This window comes from Bos javanicus, chromosome 19 (assembly GCF_032452875.1).
Source record: "Bos javanicus breed banteng chromosome 19, ARS-OSU_banteng_1.0, whole genome shotgun sequence".
NCBI classification, from domain to species: Eukaryota; Metazoa; Chordata; class Mammalia; order Artiodactyla; family Bovidae; genus Bos; species Bos javanicus.
The window spans coordinates 10,981,725-11,004,766 of NC_083886.1; the positions used below are offsets into that span (position 1 = coordinate 10,981,725).

The window sequence follows — 23,042 nt, forward strand, 5'->3', positions numbered from 1 at the left end:
GGACATATGCTAAATAAATGATCACACAAAGACATCTGGTGCTATGAGATCCTTAGCAGAGGGATCTGATCTAGTTTTGAGGGGGTTTGTTGGAAGTAGAGGTTCAAAGCCAGATAAGGGGTCAATGTATGCTAAGATTTGAAGGATAAATAGTAGTTAACTGGGTATAGCAGAGAGGTATGTGCAAAGGTTCTGTTGTGGCACCCACAAGAAATTAATGCCAGAATGGCTGGAGTATAAAGAGTAAAAGGGAGATAGGAAAAAGATACAGCCAAAGATGTAAACAGAATCCAGAACATGCAAGACTTTTTGTCTTATTAAGAAATCTGGTTTTATCCTAAGAGCAAAATAGGAAATTACATAAAATGAAATTCACTCAAGAAAGGGCTATTGCAGTACCTCTAAGAGAAATGGTGACAGCTTGGCTTAAAAAAAAGAAAGGAGACATGAACATAATCAAGATATTTTAGAGAGAAAATTGATAAGAGTTTGTGGTTATATTGAACGTGGACAGTTAAAGGGGAGGAGGTGTGGAAGATTCCTAGGTTTCTGGTTTGTGCAGATGGAAGGATGGATATTCAGTTCACAGAGGCAAGGAATGCAGGAAGAGGACAAAGATTTTTTGGTGTGCTGAAGAAAATGAGTTAGGTTTAAGATAGGCTGAGTTGGAGATTTAGCATTGTGCTGCAGTTAGATATTTCCATCAGGAGGTCAGAGAACAGGTTAGAACTAGAAAAATAAATTTACAAATTATTGGCATATAAATAGTCACTGAACTGTGAATGTGAATAAGATAGCAGAGAGAGAAGGAGAGAACCAGAGAGGGGAGCACAGTATAGCGTAGTCGGTGAAAGGTCAGTTATGGGGCCTTAAAAGAATGGGAACATTTCCTGCTCTAGTTACAAAGGATGAAAAGTAAGGGAGACAAAAAAGCCAGATGCCTAGGAAGGACATCAGTGTGGGATCACAGAAGTCAAGTGAGAATAATGTCTCAAGAGTTTGTGGATAACAAATATTTTGAGCTCCCATTAAGTGCAAGGCCTTGTGCGAAGCTTTACCACAACCATCTCTAAAGCTGAACTCTGACTCAGAGTTTTTTCTTAGTCCAAACTGCACTCATTTATCTTTCCTATTCTCATTCACTTGAACACACAAAGTCGCCAGTTTTAAAAGTTCTATGTTTTTAGGCTAAAAGAAAGTAAACTGCTCAGCTATAACAAATATTATTCTTCTCCCACATCTTTAGAAAACAGCCCCATTCTGCATGAAAATGTGTCTGTATTTGATTACTTAGATCACTTGTAAATATTGACAGCATTTTGGTAGCTCATTCCTACACTTAGTTGTATCTAGATAACAAGTCAGAAATGCAACACAACTCAGTAATAATGATTGACTAAGGCTCCATGGTGCTTTCCTGGTGGCTTAGTGGTAAAGAACCTGCTTACCAACATTGAACCAACACAGATGCTGGTTCAGTCCTGGGTTGGGACTATCCCCTGGAGAAGGAAATGGCAACCCACTCCAGTATTCTTCCCTGGGAAATCCCATGAACAGAGGAGCCTGATGGACTACAGTCCATGAGTTTCCAAGAGTGGGACAACGACTTAGGGAATAAAACACAAGGCTCCAGGAAGGCATAGATTCTTTTATTTGCCATGTCATTCTGTACAAAACTAGTGATTAAATATTTAATGTTGCTTAAGTATTCAAATCTTCAACGAGTAAATTTTAAATGGAGACCTTGGTAAACTGTTCACAAGATTACTATAAGGATCAAGTGAAATAAAATAAAATACGTAAAAGCACTTTTCTTTGGCACTTTACAATTGTAGGATTTTTTTTTTTTGAGGCTCACACCATTAGTACTCTGCTGAGCTAGGTGTTCAATAAGGCTTTATTCAACTGTATACACGTTAGAATATTTTTAAATGGAGAAAAAAACAAGATTATGCACCTTTTCTGGGTTAGTTTCTATATGTTAATTTAATCTTTCCTACAACCCCATGAAATATTATTAATTTCCATTTGCAGGTGAGGAAACTAACTTGCTTAAAGTCTTGGTAATTTCCCCAGATGTGATACAAACCCAAATTTGTATGACTCCAAAGCTCAAGTTTGATTTTTCATAAAAATACTGCATTTTTCCCCCCTCTGATGGGGGAACCAACCCATACCCCCACCACCCTCTTCCCCCTGCCCCAGTGGAATCCCGAATTCCCAACGACTGGACCTCCAGGGAAATACTGCGGTAACAGTATTCTCAAGATCAAGTAACCCCACGTCGCAATGGAAAATAATAACATACTTCCAGGAAAATTTAGGCTACCAGTTTGAAAGCCTGACTATCGAGCAAACTGCATTAAAGAAATCTTAAGAATGAGGATGAAAATAATAACTACCATAGCAACCCAATGTTCCGAATAAGGTAATAATAATAAATAACAGAATGGCTACAGAGTGGACTGGTTTCTTAACTCCATTCTGCTAACGAAAATTCTAAACACAACCGATTCCACTGAATTTGACCAAACTACCTGAAGTGCTATCCCTGAATATATTAACACCATCTCCTCTTCAGCCAGGACTCTGGTTACTTGATAAGCATAAGCCCGAATTCTCCCAGCGGACAACATTTATGTAATGCCCCCTGCATGTCCACATGTGGATCATACTAGAAGGTAAGCCATGTAGAGTGGCAAATAAACTGCATTTTGATTAGTCCTACCAGACTTTCCCTGCCCTACCAAATGGGGAACAAATACTTCTCGAATTTTTCCCCCACCGCCACTCCGAGAGCTACCTCACTATTTGAAGGTAGCTCTGGTAAGAAAAAAAGGTACTAGGTCTTAACTTTAGCTTGAAGAAAACTATGCTCTATGAGTCCGTCCCAGTCCTATTTTCCTCGCGGCATGGCTGTGAGCATTGGAAATGCGTAGGATTTGCTAAAGTGGTCAGCACATTTCCTTCCTTAGATCTTCCGTACTTAAAGGGCTCTGATTCGCAACATTTAGGGAATTCCTTTAAGTTAGGAAGAAAAGTCAAGGCCAAGAATTTTTCCCTAAAAGTAAGGAATGAGTTACTCCCTTAAATAAATTATACTCTCCTAGGCAAGGGAAGCGGAGAAGGCAATGGCACCCCACTCCAGTACTCTTGCCTGGAAAATCTCATGGACGGCGGAGCCTGGTGGGCTGCATGCAGTGCATGGGGTGGCTGAGAGTCGGACACGACTGAAGCGACTTAGCAGCAGCAGCAGCAGGCAAGGGAAGACTTCCTAAGCCAACTTCCAAACCTCCTCTCAATTTCCTCAAACTTCTCTATTTTAGTAAGCCGTCCCTTCGAAACCCTGTACCCGAACAGGAGCTCTTGCGTAACCCGACGCCTCCCTCTCGACGACCAGGGGAGCCCATGTCCAGCCCACTCGGGGGACAAGACTCGCTTACTTTTGCAGTTAACTTCTGGGCAGGCTGTGAAGAACTAACGGTCTCAGAAACCACCACGCTCCAGACTTGACTCGCGGGAAGCCGTAGGTGGGCGCGGGGATCGCGCGGCGAGCGTGCCCCGCGGCTGTGGGGAGCTGGCCCACAATCCCTCGCGAGGGCGAGGGCGGGAAAGGTGAGGGGCCTAGCAACGGGGGACAGCCGCAAGAAGAGCCAAAACTATTCGACTGTTCCAGACTCCAAACCGGTAACACGTGTGTGTGTGTGTGTGTGAAATTCCCATTCAGAGAGATCATTCCTGCTAACAACGCTGAGGCCTCCACCCAGAGGGTCAGGGCAGAGGTGAAGAAATGTGGTAAGACCAACTGAGCCTGGGCTTTTTGCATCCTGCGGGCTCCATCCATCTTTTTTTTTTTTTTTTTTACTGTCAGGATATACGCTTGATGTGCAAACTTTAAATGAGAGTTGAAAGAATCACGGAAGAAGCGGGACAAATGAGTCAAAATGTATTCGAGTTCCTCAGAGCCCCAGAGCCCGAGGCCTCGTGCAGCCAGGCCGCGGACGCCTCCCCTTCCGTCTTCCGTCTGACGTCACAGGGCGCGGCCGACGCGGGTGTCCGGGCTCGGCTAGCTCTGGGAGCGCGCGAGTGCGCGCGGAGGTGGTTTGAAATGCAGCGGGATTTAGTGAGTTTGCCGCTGTCCCCGGCCGTGCGAGTGAAGCTGGCGTCTGCAGGTTTCCAGACTGCTGAGGAACTCCTAGAGGTGAAACCCTCCGAGCTCAGCAAAGGTAACGACTCCTGACGACAAGCTGAGGCACGCTGGCCGCCGTCGGTGCCGCCTCCATCTCTGTTCGGTCTTCAGGCTTAAGCACTATCTCGGTCAGAGTCTTCTGCCGCGTTTACACCACGAAACAGCGCCTCGATTTCGCTTAAGAGTACTTTGAATGGTTAGAACTGTGGTCTTGGAAATATTCACCAGTTGCTTTGTCTACCAGTGCCTGCTGAAAGTTCCGAGGAATCTCTCATTTACCCATTTAAAAGAAATAACGTGGGTTATTATATCCAATATGTTTGGAAAGGAACTGATGCTAGGGGAAGCTAAGTAACTTTTCATTATGAGCGGGCTAGGAAGTTGTGCAGCCAGGATTGGAATTCAAATGGCTGTCTGTTTTCACTGTTCCAAAATCCAAGGGGCAGGGATTCAATTTAAGGAATGCACGATTCGTGGTAGGATGAGATAAATTAAGAGAAAGGGAGTAGAATCACCAGAACCTGGAGAAAGCAGTAGAAAAAAGACACCACTTTTCTTCATGTAATTCACTGAGAAAAAACCCAAACCTCATATTACGGAACCCTGTAGATTATAAATTGGTGGGAACCACTACCCCGTGAGGTAAACAGAAGCGAAACTGCTGTCACTCTGCTCTCGCTGTGCACCTTACACTACGGTATGCGCAGAACTGTTACTGAGATGGAACAGTCATTTACCCTTATCAATGGAAAATAAGGTTTCAACTCTCCACTCTAAAACAAATGTTATAGATCCAGTATTACTGTTTGTCTTAAATATTACACCGAAGACTGTATCCCTCAACCTTTGATGGGCTCATTTTCTCTCAACAGGTTGGTTTTACCTGAGCAAATCTAAATGATAGTAATAGCTAACAATTACTGAGCATTTTGGATGGCTTCCGCAGTCTACCAAGGTTTTATGTGTACTTCATTCCCATTTTATAGAAGAAAAGTGTGAGGCATAAAAAAGTAACTTGCCTATGCATAGTGACTACATCATGATGCAGTCAGGATGAACAGATCTAAGAAATCCAGAGTGAAGGCTCTTAGATTGTATAGAATATTCACTTCTTTAGCACCATTATTGTCTTTTTTTTTTTCTTTTGGTCACAGGGCTTGTGGGATCTTAGTTTCCCCACCAGGAATTCAATCCCGCCCTTGGCAGTGAGAGCGCAGAGTCCTAACCGCTCCAGAATGGCCACCATTTTTGTCTTTTGTTAGTATCAGATTGATAGTTCATAGCCTTACCCAGTTAAGCACTGATACATCACACTCATAAGTGATACCATCCTCACAATTATTTCTTCTATAAGCAGCTTGTTTTGTACTTTGCATTTTCAGGCCGTGTTGTCAGGAATGAAGTTGTGTAGTTGAGGAAGCATAAGTGTATTATTGTTTGAACTATTTGTGCATCAGATAATTTTCCTTACTAAACAGTTTGCAGTGATCCATGAATTTTTCATGAAAAATTTTCACTGTGAATAATACACACACATGCACTTCTTAAATATGCATCTTGTTTTAGGCAAAAAGGCAATTTTCATTATTTTCTAAAAAATAATTTGTATACCTTATGAGAACAAGTTTTTTTTTTTTTTTCAATGTACTTCCCACTTTTACTGGACAGAACAGATACATATTTTTTAAATTGGCTTTACAATATATGGTTTTATCACTGGCTTACAACTAAACATACTGTGAACATTTTCTTTTACCACGACTGAAATAATTGCATAGTATAGAGAAATCATAATGTATTAAGCAATCTTTATATATTGGGGGAATTTAGATAGTTTTTTTAAAGGAGACTATTATTTTTACAAATCCTTCAGAAAACAGGTGGCCTTGTCTCATATAGCTTCCTATAGATGATAGAAACTTGCCCTTCAACCTAGCCTTTTAACTTCTCTGTAGCCACCGGATCAACCAAGACATGCATTTTATTTTCTCAAATCTCTCCCATTTGCTCCCACTTTTCTACCTACTCACCCAGGATACACACACACCTCCATTACTCTAGCACCCTGTCTCTCACCATGGGTATCTGCCCCCTCCCTTCTCCTCTGCTCCCCTTACAGGTCCTTCTTTTCCAAGATACTATCTTAACTGATGTCAATCAATTCCATTCAAAGCTTTATGCTCAGTTCCACATTAAGAGTAACCTTTAATAATCTGAATATAGAATTCAACTGTTTAAAGGAAATTATTCATAAGCCCTTGGTAGTTACATGTATCAGAAACACAGGAGTTGGGCACAAGATATGGCTTACTCTTTTTTTTTTTTTTAATTAGTGTTTTGGAGAGGGCAGGGCAGAGGAAAGTAATTGGTGCTTCAAGGAAATCTTTTTAGGGACCACAGGGAAATCTATTCACTATTTCAAGGCAACTAACAAATTATCATCTTTCAGTTGGGACATTAGAGAGACAGCCTTTACAGATCATGAAATCTGCATGACAAATGTTGAAAACAAATGTGGGTTAATAATAACTTTGTATAGCAAGGCAGATGCCAGGTAGCATAAGAGCACACGCAGACAGTGTTAATTCTGAAGTCCTGGAAGCTGTGAGGTGCTCATCCATCACATGGCCGTCACAGCCAGGTAGGAATGACTGAGGAAAGCAGCGAAGCTGGCCATGCCAGCATTTACACATGGAACACTTCCTGGGCAGCCAGGTGTCATGGGGCACAGACCCACAGTTCTCTTTGCAAGAGTCATGCTCACAGTTGCGTCCATAGAAAGAGGGAGGGCAGGCACAAAAGGATCCCAGCATGCAGGTTCCCCCGTTCAAACAGCAGGTTCTGTTCAGCTCCTTACTCTTTTGGATTCCCATGGATGCTACAAACTGGGAAGGCTGGTGACGAATTGCAGGCTCCTCTTGGGACCAAAGGCCATCGTCTCTGAAGGCCAGCTCTCCCTGTGACGGACGGGCAAGTTCAAGGTCTCCCAATCCAGCGACTAATCCCAGTTCAAGTGCTCTGGAAAAGGCCATGATCAAAATCACACTGTAAGAGAAGCGCTCCATCTTCCTCTGGTCTGTGGCCCCTTCAGGGAGATTTGCCTTCCTCAGTCGCAAGCCCCGGGGTTCAAGAACAAGTTTATCATGGCTTCATAAGACCCAAAGAAATAGCAGAAGACCAAAGAGATAGTAAAAGGACCAAAAGGGAAAAAAAGTACATTTTTATTTCTACCTTTGAGATACTCTTGTAGGTACTCAGAAATGCTTAAGGGGTTTAGGTTTCTGAATTCTGTTTCTGGGGTAATAGATAAATCTTTTAAGTATGCAAAGACTAAGAAAACAAAGATAAATGCCTTTATTAACTTGAAAAATAGTTAATCGAATGTTAAATTTTTATGTTTCTCTACTCTTGGCATCACTCTTGTTATTTAAAAATTAAAATTAATAAAGACAATGGTGTATCAGACTGTTTTAAATCTCTAAAATCAAGTGTTTTTGTTTCTGTTTCTTTCAGAAGTTGGAATATCTAAAGAGGAAGCCTTAGAAACTCTGCAAATTATAAGAAGAGAATGTCTTACAAATAAAACAAGTTATTCTGTTATAGCTGAGTCAGGCAGGAAGTGTACAGCCCTGGAACTTCTTGAACAGGAGCATACCCAGAACTTCATAATTACCTTCTGTTCAGCACTGGATAATATTCTTGGGGGTGGAATACCCTTAACCAAAACAACAGAAATTTGTGGTGCACCAGGTGTTGGAAAAACACAACTATGGTAAAATGTTCTCCCCTTAAGGGTGGGCTTACTAACGTTTTATGAAAGTAGCAGAGTATTGTGTGGTGGGTATACAGTTAGGAGACCAGAAAAGGCATGTATGTGCTCATTTTTTTTTTATGGTAAGTTCTGTTTTAAAAAGATTATTTTATTTTTGGCCTTGCTGAATCTTCACTGCTGCTCAGACTTTTCTCTAGTGTGGCAAGCAGGGGCTCCTGTCTAGTGGCAGTGCGTGGGCTTCTCATCGCAGTAGCTTCTCTTATTGAGGAGCACAGGTTCTGGGTATGAGGGCTTTAGTAGTTGTGGCTCGAGACCTCAGTAGTTGTGCTTCCCGGGCTGTAGAGCACAGACTCAGTAGTGTGCACGGGCTTAGTTGCTCAACGGCACATGGGATCTTCCCCGACCAGGGATCGAACCTGCGTCTCCTGCATTGGCAGCCGGATTCTTTATCACTGAGCCACCAGAGAAGCCCAGCATATATGTGCTCTTAATTTTGTGTATATGTGCATCAGACAAACCAGTATGCGCCTTACTTCACCCCATCTTGATAAATTGATACAATTATTTTGATATTAAAAAGGGTTTCTTTTGCAAAAGTTTAGTGTGGTCAGTGGGGTAAACAGGCAGTCTTCTACTTTATTATAGAATTAACTCCTGAGAATATATTTGAAAGCCAAATGTTTGAAAGTAGACTTCTTATAATAAAAAGGTCTATACCCAGAAGTCTAAAAAAACCACTAAAGAATCCTTAATTATGGTTTTATAGGTACACCCCCCCCCCCAATCCATGCATCAACTAATTGACATATGTTTGGAACTATGGAGAGTCAACCATCTCTGTTGCCTTGCAGAGTATATTTATGCCTATAAAATATTTACTGGTATCTAAAGGTTAGTGATCTGGAGTTTGAACAGCACTGCTTTGATGATTATGATAATGATTTGGTCATTTCAGTTCTTCTCTTGACAGTATGCAGCTGGCAATAGATGTGCAGATACCAGAATGTTTTGGAGGAGTGGAAGGTGAAGCAGTTTTTATTGATACAGAGGGGAGTTTTATGGTTGATAGAGTGGTAGACCTTGCTACTGCCTGCATTCAGCACCTGCAGCTTATAGCAGGAACACATATGGAAGAAGGTAAGTTAGCCAAGTGCTCTTTTTTCAGGATAATGAAAGTAGTTTGCATTTGTATCCATCTCAAGCCTTAATAGGGCTTCCCTTGTGGCTCAGCTGGTAAAGAATCCACCTGCAATGCGGGAGGCCTAGGTTGGGAAGATCCCCTGGAGAAGGAAAAGACAACCCATTCCAGTATTCTGGCCTGGAGAATTCCAGGGACTGTATAGTCTGTAGGGTTGCAAAGAGTTGGTCAGGATTGAGGGGCTTTTACTTTTAAGCCTTAATAAGAGACCACTTAGAACATGAATGGAGAAGGAAATGGCAACCCACTCCAGTACTCTTGCCTGGAAAATTCCATGGACTGAGGAGCCTGGTAGGCTGCAGTCCATGGGGTTGCAAAGACTCTGACACGATTGAGTGACTTCACTTTCACTTTCACTTTCACTTTAGAACATGAAGCTTAATAACTTGACTGTGTACTAGTATTAAACTCATACTTCTCTTACAAATTGAAAATGCTGCACCTGGGGTTGCCTCTTCTTCATCTTATATGGCCCTCACTTTTTACTGCAGGAGCTCTGGGAGAAAACCTGTGTGTATGTCAGTGTATGACTTCAAATCATCATGCTCTGGCCTGCCAGGTGTAAGCTAGTGTTGTTGGACACCTTAATATAAGTAAGGGTTGTCTCAATGTATTCAGTGTATGTTGACTTTTGTACTGGTTTTTCTGAAAACCAAGGGTGACCTTGAAAAATCATGTCTGGAAATGTTTGGAACATTAAGCCAATTGACCTTATATGGCTCTGTGTAGTATGTAATTGACTTTCAACTGTATTAATTGTACTGTTAAAGTGTTGGGAAGATTTTTTGTCCTTATTATGTGGAAATATAGTGTTTTGCTTAAAGACTTTTTTTTTTAAGTTTTTTTAAAGGTAATTTGTATTCGAGTTCTTGTCCTTTAGTTCAGTTCAGTTGCTCAGTCGTGTCCGACTCTTTGCGACCCCATGGACTCCAGCACATTAGGCTTCCCTGTCCATCACCACCTCCCGGAGCTTGCTCAAACTCATGTGCAAGGAGTCGGTGATGCCATCCAACCATCTCATTCTCTGTTGTCCCCTTCTCCTCCTGCCCTCAATCTTTCCCAGCATCAGGGTCTTTTCCAATGAGTCGGTTCTTTGTATCAAGCGGCCAAAGTATTGGAGTTTCAGCTTCAGCATCAGTCCTTCCAATGAATATTCAGGACTGATTTCCTTTAGGATTGACTGGTTTCATCTCCTTGCAGTCCAAGGAATTACTCGTAAAATTACCTGGTTTCTGGTTTGACTGTTTTCTTTTGGTTTATTGTATTTTATTTTTTGGATGTGTGGTCCTTATTATTTTTTCTAGAAATGTTAAAAAACATAATGTTTTTCATAAAATGTTTGTATTCCCTTTAAGTGAATATAATCAGCTAGATATTTTTATTTTCACTGGAGTACTAGGTGTCCTTTTTAACCAGTGACCAATATGTCTACTGAAAGTCCGTCAAGCTGTCCATGTCACAGGTGTAATTTGTAATAGTGTATTAGGATCTTATTTTAAATACTGTGGATGTAGCACTGGAATATAGTTCTTAATGACTGCTATGTGATTAAGTTTTTAACTTTTTGGTTAAAAATTAATTTCTTAAATATATATTTGTAATAGGCAGTGTTCTCTGAAATTTAATTTATTGTTTTTTATTTCAGTGTTAAAACTTAAGTACATTTTAAAATGCAATGATCTTTAGCTAGTTTCTCTCTGAAATATGTACAGAACCAATCTGGTTATTTTTAAAAATCCAATCTAAGGGAATTTTATTTTATATCATTGTTTCTACTTAAATATAAAATTATGCTATGGCTTTTAAGGGAAAAATATGCTTCTTTTGAACATTTTTCCTTTTAACTCTTAATTTGGAGTCTTATGAAAAAAACAAGAAAGAAATTCCATTATGATACTTCTATTCAATGGAAGGCAGTAACAAATACGAAAACATAGATGTTAAAATTCTAGTCTTAATATGTACAGACAATTTCTGGATAGCATAATATGTAAGGAAACAGTGGAAAAGGTGAAAATAAGAGGTCAGGAGTTTTGAAATGATAGTTTGTGAAATGACAGGTAAAACTAATTATTTTAAAATTGTTTTGTTACTTATTTCAGAGCACCCAAAGGCTTTGCAGGATTTCACTCTTGAAAATATTCTTTCCCATATTTATTATTTTCGTTGTCGTGACTACACAGAACTACTGGCACAAGTTTATCTGCTTTCAGACTTCCTTTCAGAACACTCAAAGGTATGGCTCCATCTTCATCAGGCTGTTTTTTATCCCTAATTTGTTGATTACTTTTATCATGAGAGGTGTTAGAGTTTATCAAATGCTTTTTCTGAGTCAATTGAGACTGTCATGTGGGTTTTTTTTCCCCCCATTGCTCTGTCAATCTGGCGTGTTTCATTGATTGATTTTCATATTAAACTACTTTTGTACTCCTAAGGATAAATCTTGCTTGATCGTGGTATATAATCTTTTCAGTATACTAAAGGACTGAGTTTGCTAATATTTTATTGAGAATTTTGTGTCTGTCACCAATCTCTGGTTTTCTTTGCTGGGGATGTCTTTTTGTAGCTTTGGTATAAGTGTAATACTGGATTCATAAAATGAGTTAGAAAGTTTCCTTCTCTACTTTTCAGAGTAGTTTGAAAAGGATTGGTATAAATTCTTTAAACATTTTATAGAATTCATTGATGAAGTTATCTGTTCCTGTTCTTTTCTTTATTGAAAGGCTTTTGATTACTGATTCAGTCTCTTTTGGGCTACTCAGGTGACTCAGATGGTAAAGAACCTGCCTGCAATGGAGAAGACCCAGGTTTGATTCTTGGGTTGGGAAGATCCCCCAGAGAAGGGAATTCCTGGAGAATTCCATGGACAGAGGAGCCTGGTGGGCTAGACTCCATAGGGTTGTAAAGAGTTGGACGCCACTGAGCAACTGTCACTTTCCATTCTCTTTACTTATTGTAAATCTATTCAGATGTTCTGTTTCTTTAGCAGGTTTTAGTAGTTTGTTTCTTTCAGTGAATTTGTCCACTTCATCTAGGTTATCTAATTTTTTGGCATACAGTTGTTCACTGTATTCTCTTTGTTATTTTTATAAGGTTGGTAGTAATGTCCCTATTTTCATTCCTGATTGGAGTGGTTTGCATCTTTTCTGTTTTTCTTAATCATTTTAGTTAAAGGCTTGTCAATTTTGTTGATCTTTTCAAAGAATCAACTTTTGATTTCAGTGATTTTTTCCAGTTGTTTCTCTTTTGTCTGTTTTGATTATTTCCACTTTAATGTGTATTACTTTTTTCTACTTTCTTTGGGGTTAGTTTGCTGTTTTTTTCCTAGTTCTTTAGAGTACAAGTTTAGGATATTGGTTTAGGATGGGGATTTACAGTCACATCAACAATGTAGGAGGATTCTTTTTTCTCTACATCTTCCCCAACATTTATTTTTCCTAGACTTTGATAATGACCATTCTGACCAGTGTGAGCTGATTACCTCATTGAAGCTTTGATATACATTTCTCTAGTAATTGGCATATTTTCATGTGCTTTTTGGCTATCTTTATGTCCTCTTTGGATAAATTTCTACTTATATCTTCTGCCCATTTTTTGATTGGTTTGTTTTTTTTGATATTGAGCTGCATGAGCTGTTAGTATATTTTGAAGATAAATATATTTTGGTCACATCGTTTGCAAATATTTCCTCCCATTCTGTGGGTTGTCTTTTCATTTTGTTAGTGGTTTCTTTTGCTATGCAAAAACTTTTAAGTTTAATTAGGTCCCATTTGTTTATTTTTATTTTCATTGCTCTAGGAGGTATAATGATCCAAAAGGCAATACTGCAATTTATGGCAAAGAGTGTTCTGCCTGTACTTTCCTCTGAGGGTTTTATAGCATCTGGTCTTACATTTAGATCTTTAATCCATTTGGAGTTTATTTTTGTGTGTGATGTTAGAGAATGTTCTAATTTCATTCTTTTACATGTAGCTGTCCAGCTTTCCCCAGCACCACTTATTGACAAGACTGTCTTTTCTTCATTGAATACTCTTGCCTCCTCTGTGGTAGATTAATTGGTCGTAGGTGCATGGGTTTATTTCTGAGCTTTCTGTCCTGTTCCATTGATCTATAAGCCTGTCTTTGTGTTAGCACCACACGTTTTTGATTACTGTACCATTATAGTAGAGTCAGAAGTTATGGAGCCTGATTCCTCCAGCTCTGTTTTCCTTAAGATTGCTATGGTTATTTGAGGCCTTTTGTGTTTCCTTACAAATTAAAAATTTTCCCTTCTAGATCTGTGAAAAATGCCCTTGGTAATTTGATAGGAATTGCATTGCATCTATAGATTACCTTGGATAGTATAGTCATTTTGACAATACTGATTCTTCCAGTCTAAGAACATGATATATCTTTCCATCTGTGACATCTTCAGTTTCTTTCATTAACATTTTATAGTTTTTAGAATACACATCTTTTTCCTCCTTAGGTAGGTTTATTATTATATATTTTATTCTTTTGATGAGACAGCAAATAGGATTATTTCCTTAGTTTCTCTTTCTGATCTTTTGTTGTTCAGTTCAGTTCAGTCGCTCAGTTGTGTCCGACTCTTTGCGACCACATGAATCGCAGCACGCCAGGCCTTCTTGTCCATCATCAACTCCCGGAGTTCACTCAAACTCACGTCCATCGAGTCAGTGATGCCATCCAGCCATCTCATCCTCTGTCATCCCCTTTTCCTCCTGCCCCCAATCCTCCCAGCATCAGAGTCTTTTCCAGTGAGTCAGCTCTTCGCATGAGGTGGCCAAAGTACTGGAGTTTCAGCTTTAGCATCATTCCTTCCAAAGAAATCCCGGGGCTAATCTCCTTTAGAATGGACTGGTTGGATCTCCTTGCAGTCCAAGGGACTCTCAAGAGTCTTCTCCAACACCACAGTTCAAAAGCATTAATTCTTTGGCGCTCAGCCTTCTTCACAGTCCAACTCTCACATCCGTACATGACCACTGGGAAAACCATAGCCTTGACTAGACGGACCTTTGTTGGCAAAGTAATGTCTCTGCTTTTCAGTATGCTATCTAGGTTGGTCATAACTTTCCTTCCAAGGAGTAAGCATCTTTTAATTTCATGGCTGCAGTCACCATCTGCAGTGATTTTGGAGCCCAAAAAATAAAGTCTGACACTGTTCCCACTGTTTCCCCATCTATTTCCCATGAAGTGATGGGACCAGTTGCCATGATCTTCGTTTTCTGAATATTGAGCTTTAAGCCAGCTTTTTCACTCTCCTCTTTCACTTTCATCAAGAGGCTTTTTAGTTCCTCTTCACTTTCTGCCATAAGGGTGGTGTCACCTGCATATCTGAGGTTATTGATATTTCTCCCGGCAATCTTGATACCAGCCTGTGCTTCTTCCAGCTTTTGTTGTTAGTGTATGGAAATGCAGCACATTTCTGTGTATTAATCTCTTATCTTGCAGCTTAACCACATTCATTGATAAGCTCTAGTTACCATTTATTTCTGGTTATAAATTATTTTCTGGGGAATTCCCTGGCAGTTCAGTGGTCAGGGCTCTGCCCTTTCACTGCTAAGAAAGCTAACATTCAGTCCCTGGTTTGGAAGCTAAGATTCTGCAAGCTACAGGGTGAGGCCAAAAAAAAAAAAAAAGAGAAATTCACATTGGTAACTGTTTAATTTCAGCTGTAGAATGACAGCTTGAATTGAATGACAGTGCTTGGGTTTTTTGACAATGCTTGTTTTATCTTTCCCTCTCAAACTCTGTCATTCATTGAGTTTCCTTTATTCAGTATAATCTCCTTTTTGCGATATCAAGGAAACTCACCAGAGTATATTCAGGAACTTGCTCTCTAAACTTGGAGAAGAATCATCAGTGTAACAGTTACTACTTAGCAGAAGGTCCAGATCTTTGTAATTCGGCCAGTTTCAATAAAATCTGTACTGTGGAGAGGAAAATAGACTTATTTCTATTCTTCCATTATAGATTAGATATGTAGCTGCTCTGATTTGAGCAGAGAGGTCCTTGGATGCCCTTGGTATTAGGGACTCCTTGCAAATACCCTAGAACAAAAACATGTAATTATATAGTATTTTCCTTCTTTTGATTTAATGATCACTCCTAGTTATTGAATTCCTTTTCCAAAAGTAGTAGCTTATTTCCTCAATTTTTTTGTGTAGTTCGCAATGTAATAGATGTAGGCACAATAATTTAGAAAAAGTTTTATTGACATATAGTTGATTTGTAATGTATTAATTTCTGCTGTACTGCAGTGATTCACTTATACATATTCTTCTCATATTCTTTTCCATTATGATTTATCAAAGCATATTGAATATAGTTCCCTGTGCTATACAGTAAGCCCTTGTTGTTTATTCATCTTACGTATAATGTTGATAGTTTGCATCTGCCAGTCTCAGACTTCCAGACCACCCCTCCCTCATCCTGCTCCCCCTTGGCAACCACTAGTCTGTTCCCTACGGACACATTTTTAAGATCAATCTGATTATGACATTTTTTCCATCACTTTATTAGAAGTCTGGACAGCAAAACAAATCAAATCTTGATCTGTAGCTTATTTGCTTGCTGGTTTCCATGTAGAAAATACTCCTATCATAGCTGATTTCAAGTATGTCATTGGACATGGAGTAGAGAAGAAACCATGCACATCATTATGTTTCCACTATAAAGGTAAAATAGATGTAAGTAACCTTAAGAGCATAGATAATAGTAAAATGTAGTAGGGGTAAGTTTTCAGTATTTATTATCCCTATTTTAATATAATTCATTTACTCATAAATTTGTATAGTTTAATTGTTACAGATGACTATATTTGATGATGGATTTGTAAAACTCCTAAAAATTTAGCTCTTGGCTCAAGAGCTGTAGCATTTGGCCTCAGCACTATTCCTTTCTGTCATTTCCTATTGCTCCTCCTCACTACTTTTCTGACCCTTTAAACATACCAAACCTATTTGTGTCTTAGGGCCTTTGACTTTCTGTTTCGTAATATATGTGAGTTGTCTTTCTCTCCTAGAGGTTCTTATCCAGGAGTCAGTTCTTTTTTTTTTTTTTTTAATAATTAATTAATTTTTTTAAACAACTTAGTCTTTTATTTGCCCAAGGCCAGCTGTTGCAGGCACTGAGGCCCTAAGACTTCCAGAAGGGATGGGGGTGGGGGGCGCAATCCTGCCTTCTAGGTGCTGCCTGCCCCATCCTGCTTCCTGCAGGAGATGGGAGAGATAAAGTGTACCCTTGCACCATCAAGCATCTCCTCAATTTAGTGTGTTGGTCGCTCAGTCATGTCTGACTCTGCAACCCCATGGACTATAGCCCATCAGGCTTCTCTGTCCAAGGGATTCTCCAGGCAAGAGTACCTGAGTGGGTTGCCATTTCCTTCTCCACCAGGAGTCAGTTCTATTGCCTGCCTTCTTATTGATGTCTCCTCACATCTAGTCTAAGTTTCCCTCTACTCACCACCTACTTATTTGTCATTTCACCTGGTTTGAGTTTCTTTATAGGCCCTATCATTATCATAAAGTATCTTATTCACAACTTCTGAGTTGGTGAACCTGTGGAAGTGCTAGGAGAATGGCTCTGGGAGAGATTGTGGAAGCTCTGTGTCCCTTCCCCATACCTTCTCTATGCATGTGTTCCATCTGACTATTCCTGAATTATGTCCTTCATATTTTTTCTAATCGACACATAGTTGATTTACAATGTTGTGTTAGTTTCTGGTGTAGAGCAAAGTGATTCAGTTATACGTATATATACATACTCTCTCTGATATTCTTTACCATTATGGTTTATTCAGTTCAGTTCAGTCGCTCAGTCATGTACAACTCTTGGCAACCACATGAACTGTACAGCATGCCAGGCCTCCCTGTCCATCACCAGCTCCTGGAGTTTACCCAAACTGATGCCCATTGAGTTGGTGATGCTATCCAACCATCTCATCCTCTGTCATCCCTTTCTCCTCCTGCCCTTTATCTTTCCCAACATCAAGGTCTTTTCAAATGAATCAGCTCTTCGCATCAGGTGGCCAAAGTATTGGAGTTTCAGCTTCAACATCAGTCCTTTCAATGAACACTCAGGACTAATCTCCTTTAGGATGGACTGGTTGAATCTCCTTGCAGTCCAAGGGACTCTCAAGAGTCTTCTCCAACGCCATAGTTCGAAAGCATCGGTTCTTCGGCACTCAGCCTTCTTTATAGTTCAACTCTCACATCCATACATGACTACTGGAAAAACCATAGCCTTGACTAGACGGACCTTTGTTGGCAAAGTAATGTCTCTGCTTTTGAATATGCTATCTAGGTTGGTCATAACTTTTCTTCCAAGGAGTAAGTGTCTTTCAATTTCATGGCTCCAGTCACCATCTGCAGTGATTTTGGAGCCCAAAAAATAAAGTCAGCCACTGTTTCCACTGTTTCCCCATCTATTTGCCATGAAGTGGTGGGACTGGATGCCATGATCTTAGTTTTCTGAATGTTGAGCTTTAAGCCTACTTTTTCACTCTCCTCTTCTACTTTCATCAAGAGGCTCTTTAGTTCTTCACTTTCTGCCATAAGGGTGATGTCATCTGCATATGTGAGGTTATTGATATTTCTCCCAGAAATCTTGATTCCAGCTTGTGCTTCTTCCAGCCCAGTGTTTTTCATGATGTACTCTGCAATATAAGTTAAATAAGCAGGGTGACAATATACAGCCTTGACGTACTCCTTTTCCTCTTTGGAACCAGTCTGTTGTTCCTTGTCCAGTTCTAACTGTTGCTTCCTGACCTGCATATAGGTGTCTCAAGAGGCAGGTCGGGTGGTCTGGTATTCCCGTCTCTTTCAGAATTTTCCACAGTTTATTGTTTATGGTTTATTACAGGATAGTAAATATAATTCCCTGTTCTATACAGTAGGACCTTGTTGTTTAAATATTTTTATATATAGTAGTTTGTATCTGCTAATCCCATACTCTTGATTTATCCCTCCACTACTTTCCCCCTTAGTAACCATGTTTTTTTCTATGTCTGTGAGTCTGTTTCTATTTTGTAAGTAAGTTGATTTGTGTCATATTTTAGATTATACATATAAGTGGTATCATATGATATTTGTCTTTTTCTGACTTACTTCACTTAGTATGATAATCTCTAGTTCCATCTGTATTGTTGCACATGGCATTATTTCATTTTTTATGGCTGAGTAGTATTCCATTGAATGTATATGTTTATACATTATGCATGGATATATATATGTATGTGTGTGTACACACACACACATACATATATACACACTCCACAGGTTCTTTATCCACTCATCTGTTGATGGACATTTTTGTTGCTTTCTTGTCCTGGCTACTATGATAGTGCTGCTATGAACACTGGGATGCATGTGTCTTTTGAATTACAGTTTTCTCCAGATATATGCCCAGGAGTGGGCTTGCTGGATCATATGGTGCTGAGTTATATCTTTTGTAATCTATTGAGTTTAAAAAAAGAAATTATTCATATATTTGTTTGCATATAAATTGTCCCTTACTCCACTAAAATATGAGCTCCAAAAGATCAAAGATCTTGTCTCTTGTTCCCCAGTGCATGGAACAGTAACTAGCATATAGTAGGTGTCAAATATTTGTTGATTGAAGTAATGAATGAAAGATATAAAAACAGCCTACTTAGTGCTTCACAAAAGCTTCTCCTTTTGTCTAGTCCTTATAAAAATATATAATTTTGTCATATTTTGTTTACAATTGGATTAGTTTCCAGATTCTGTTTGTTCTTGGATCTTAGGTTATATATTATTCTAACTTCACCATAGGAGCCATTATTTAGATCCTATTAGAAATGAAACTATCATGAAAATGTTTATTTATCATCTGTAAGTAAACTTTGTTGATTAGAATTCAAAACAGACTTGCCTCTTGCTGAATTCTGTAATGGTTAGTTGCCCTATAGTGTATTTTAAATTAAAGAAAAATATACCAAAAATTAAGCATTTGAAAAAACCTTTATAATTTAATATTTGAGAGGGTTTTTTTTTTTTTGCTTTGTTTTTTAACATAAAAAGAATCCTGATTATAAAATTGACATTTAATTGAAAAATTGATTTTACTAAGATTTTAAAAGTTTTTTATTGGTCCACCTCTGTGAAGACTGGGTATAGTGGCAAATTATGAGAAAATTGTAATTGCTTTTTTTATTGAATTATTTTTTTAAGATGATAAATTATAAAACTAGAGTTTATTCTAACTTCTGGTGACTAGTGCAGAAAGCACTGAATAGCTTTCTACCTGACCAAAATAAAGTCTTTGGAGAGTAGGAAATAGAACGCTGGATTTTAAAATTTTGTTTCTTTTTTTTCTGTAATGGACTCTGCTTTGTGGTTGCCATTTATTATTTTATTTTAAATACCAAACCTAATATCATTATCTCTTTTGTAATTAGGTTCGATTAGTGATAGTGGATGGTATCGCTTTTCCTTTTCGTCATGACCTAGATGACCTGTCCCTTCGTACTCGATTATTAAATGGCCTAGCCCAGCAGATGATCAGCCTTGCAAACAACCACAGATTAGCTGTAAGTATTATTAGTAAAGGGAGTTTTGTTATAAAGTCACGATTATATAAAATGTTCACATGTAGGGAATTCCCTGGTGGTTCAGTGTTTAGGATTCTACTTTTCTGGTGCAGGGGGTACAGGTTTGATTCCTGGTCAAGTATCTAAGATCTTGCATGTTGTGCAATATGACAGAAAAACCCAGAAATTAAATGTTAAAGTCTAGAAATAGCAAAATATAAAATTTGTCTGAAAGCAAATAATATGGACATACAGTTCTTTTTTTATTAATATTTATATATTTTTTTGGCTGTCTTTGTTGCTGCACATGGGCTTTTCCTAGTTGCAACAAGCAGGGGTACTTTTCATTGCAGTGTGAGGGCTCGTCATTGTGGTAGCTTCTCTTGTTGCAGAGCACAGGCTCTAAGTGCGTGGGCTTCAGTACCTGTGGCTTGCAGGCTCTAGAGTGCTGGCTCAGTAATTTTGGCTTACTTGCCATATAGCATGTGGAATCTTCCCAAACCAGGGGTTGAATGTGTGTCCCCTGCATTGGCAGGTGGATTCTTAATCACCGGACCATCAGGGAAGCCCCAGTATACAATTGTGAATGTAGTTTTGTTTCAGTTTGGTTTCTGTAAGACAAATTAAATCTAGTCGGAGTGTTGTGTATCAGTTTTCCTGGAAAGTAAAAAGCATAATTAAAATGCTGAATTATAAAAATGGACTTTGGTAAAGAAATGCCACCTTTGATAATTACATTGTTTTCTTTGTAATATACTTGATGTTCTCAGGTAAGCTCTTCCAACATTGCCATTTTTCTTTTATTCTTGAGCCTTTGATTAATACATAATGTAGAATCACACACTCGGATGGGTAAAAAAATTGTGTAAACAGCCTAAATATTTAGAGGAGAAACTAACTCTTCCAGATATGTAATGTGAGGAGAGAGGTAAAGATGAGCTCAGAAGTAAAGAGATAAAAAAAGAGTGAGGTAAAAACTTTTTTTTTAACTGCCTGTTTGCACTTCCCTCTCTGCAGCTTCATCCCACCTCTGACACACACACACACACACACACACACACACACACGTCTGGGAGGGAGAAGGGAGGTCAAACTACTTACCTTGATTTTCTTGTCTGTACCTCAGTTAGAATCCTAAGCACAAAGTTGTAAATAACTCCTCATTAAAATCACTTCAAAACGTACATTTTTTCTTTTGAGTTTTTCTTTTTCTTTTCTTTTTTGCATATCCTCAAAACATGGTGTCCTGTCTTGAATTATTTGTCATTAATTTGTAATTTCTTGCATGTTCAGTTGTGTCCAACTCTTTGTGACCCCATAAACTAGCCCACCAGGCAGGCCTATCTTTCCAAGGGATTTTTTTTTTAGGCAAGAATACTGAAGAGGGTTGCCATTTCCACCTCCAGGGGATCTTCCCAACCCAGGGATCAAACCTTTCTCCTACACTGGCAGGCGGGTTCTTCACCCCTTGAGCTACCTGGGAAGCCCGATTTGTAATGTAGCATTGTGTTAGTATCAGTGATGGAGAAGGCAATGGCACCCCACTCCAGTACTCTTGTCTGGAAAGTCCCATGGACAGAGGAGCCTGGTAGGCTGCAGTCCATGGGGTTGCTAGGAGTCAGACGTGACTGAGCAACTTCACTTTCACTTTTCACTTTCATGCACGGGAGAAGGAAATGGCAACCCATGCCAGTGTTCTTGCCTGGAGAATCCCAGGGACGGGGGAGCCTGATGGGCTGCCGTCAGTGGGGTCGCACAGAGTCCAACATGACTGAAGCAACTTAGCAGCAGCAGCAGTATCAGCGAAGAGTCCCCAGTAGGGGGCACTCAAGGATAATGGGTTGTATAGTTCCTTAGGTTTTTGCTTTTGTTTTTTAACAGAGCTTCATCTTTTCTGATTAAAAAAGTAATCTAGGGAGTTCCCTGGTGTCTTAGTGATTAGGGTTCCAGGCTTTCATTGCCATGGCTCAGGTTCAGTCCTTGGTCAGGTTACTGAGGTGCTGCCAGCTGTGAAGTGCAGCTCCCCACTGCCACCACTGCGAAAAAAAGAGTAGTCTAAACAACATGAAATGTCACCCGTTGTTTAGAGTCAACAACTTAATATATGCTTCTGTGTCCATGTGTCCAATTACTTGTGAAAATATTAAGCCAAACGGGATATCTCTATTTTTAAACCTTTTGTTATATATTAGCAAAATGCTCCCAGAAAGTGTATTCCAAAGTATGTTCTGTACATCAATGAATGGGAATTCTTTTTTTTGTTGTTTATAGTTCAGTGGGGAAAAGATAAAATTTATTTTGCTGATTTGGATAGTATAAAGAATTCCTATATAACATTTCCCAAGATTTGCTTTTTCATTCTTATTCTCTCTCCCCACTCTCTTTCTGTACACACACACAGACACAGATACACACACACACAGTTTATGTGTATATTTTTCTGAACTGTTTAAAATGTATGCACACATCATATCCGTTTGTCTAATAATACTTCAGTGTATATTTCCTAAGAATGAGAACAGTCTCATACGGTATCCAGAGTATAGTTATCAAATTGAGGACATTTAATATTATATTGCACTTTAATATTTAATCCATATTTTAGTTCAGTCACTTATCTCAGTTATGTCCTTCATAACAATTTTTTCCCCAGTTCATTTTGCCAGCTGGAATCACATATTGCTTTTAACTTGTCATATCTCTTTAGTTGCCTTTCTTTACTTTTGTGCTATTGCTGTTTTAAGAATACAAGCCAGGACTTTTAGAGAATATCTCTGCAGTTTGGGTTTCTGTGATGTTTCCTCCTGATTAGATTCCAATTATACTTTTTTGTGTGTGTGGCTAAAATATAAGATAGACTTTTTTTCTTGAGGTATAGTTCACCTTTTAGAGATACATTTATTTTTTAGCAGAAAAAATTTTAACAGCCCTATTAGATATAGTTAATAAACCATAAGATTTACCATTTTAAAGTGTAGCTCAGTGCATTTTGGTGTATTCAGAACTGTACAACCATCACAGCTATCTAATTTTAGAACATTTCCACCACCCCAAAAAGAACTTTCATACCCGTTCACCATCAGTCCCCATCGCACCCTCCCTATAGCCACTAACAACCACTAGTCTGCTGTCTCTATGGATTTGTCGTCTTTGGATATTTTATATAAATTCATACAATATATGGTCTTTTATGTCTGGCTTCTTTCACTTAGCATAATATTCTCAAGGTTCATCCATGTTGTAGCATGTATCAGTATGCTTTTTATGACTGAATAATTTTGCATTTTATTTGTATACCGTATTTTGTTTATCTGTTCATTCATTTAAGGAC

General features: G+C 39.0%; 3 protein-coding genes across 16 annotated transcripts in view; 1 reads left to right on the forward strand and 2 right to left on the reverse strand.

Annotated features, from left to right (window-relative positions):
• The window catches only part of TEX14 (testis expressed 14, intercellular bridge forming factor), a 149,790-nt gene extending 146,251 nt beyond the window's left edge, over positions 1 to 3,539 (reverse strand). For 2 of the 4 annotated variants that reach the window (XM_061390136.1, XM_061390130.1), the window contains exon 1: positions 3,444 to 3,539. The gene's annotated coding sequence lies outside the window, so the exon portion shown is untranslated. The remainder of the gene's footprint in view (positions 1 to 3,443) is intronic. The other 2 variants (XM_061390131.1, XM_061390133.1) reach the window with 2 other exon arrangements.
• A 266-nt stretch (positions 3,540 to 3,805) lies between these two features.
• RAD51C (RAD51 paralog C) overlaps positions 3,806 to 23,042 on the forward strand; it is a 31,846-nt gene continuing 12,609 nt past the window's right edge. For 9 of the 11 annotated variants that reach the window (XR_009731200.1, XM_061390143.1, XM_061390144.1 and 6 more), the window contains exons 1-5: positions 3,806 to 4,226; positions 7,703 to 7,961; positions 8,917 to 9,098; positions 11,262 to 11,395; positions 19,580 to 19,711. Coding sequence is in view for 10 of the 11 variants with exons in the window: in XM_061390143.1 (XP_061246127.1) it covers positions 3,899 to 4,226; positions 7,703 to 7,961; positions 8,917 to 9,098; positions 11,262 to 11,395; positions 19,580 to 19,711 (1,035 nt within the window). In the remaining variant the exon portion in view is untranslated. The remainder of the gene's footprint in view (positions 4,227 to 7,702; positions 7,962 to 8,916; positions 9,099 to 11,261; positions 11,396 to 19,579; positions 19,712 to 23,042) is intronic. The other 2 variants (XM_061390145.1, XM_061390146.1) reach the window with 1 other exon arrangement.
• Positions 5,803 to 7,343, reverse strand: LOC133231691 (putative protein CRIPTO3). The gene has a single exon (XM_061390154.1). It carries the CDS (start codon positions 7,252 to 7,254, stop codon positions 6,709 to 6,711), a length of 546 nt encoding a protein of 181 aa, XP_061246138.1. The 5' UTR covers positions 7,255 to 7,343; the 3' UTR covers positions 5,803 to 6,708.

Excerpts from the sequence above, each read along its gene's own strand:
- LOC133231691 (XM_061390154.1), bottom strand. The coding sequence starts at position 7,254 with ATGGAGCGCTTCTCTTACAGTGTGATTTTGATCATGGCCTTTTCCAGA.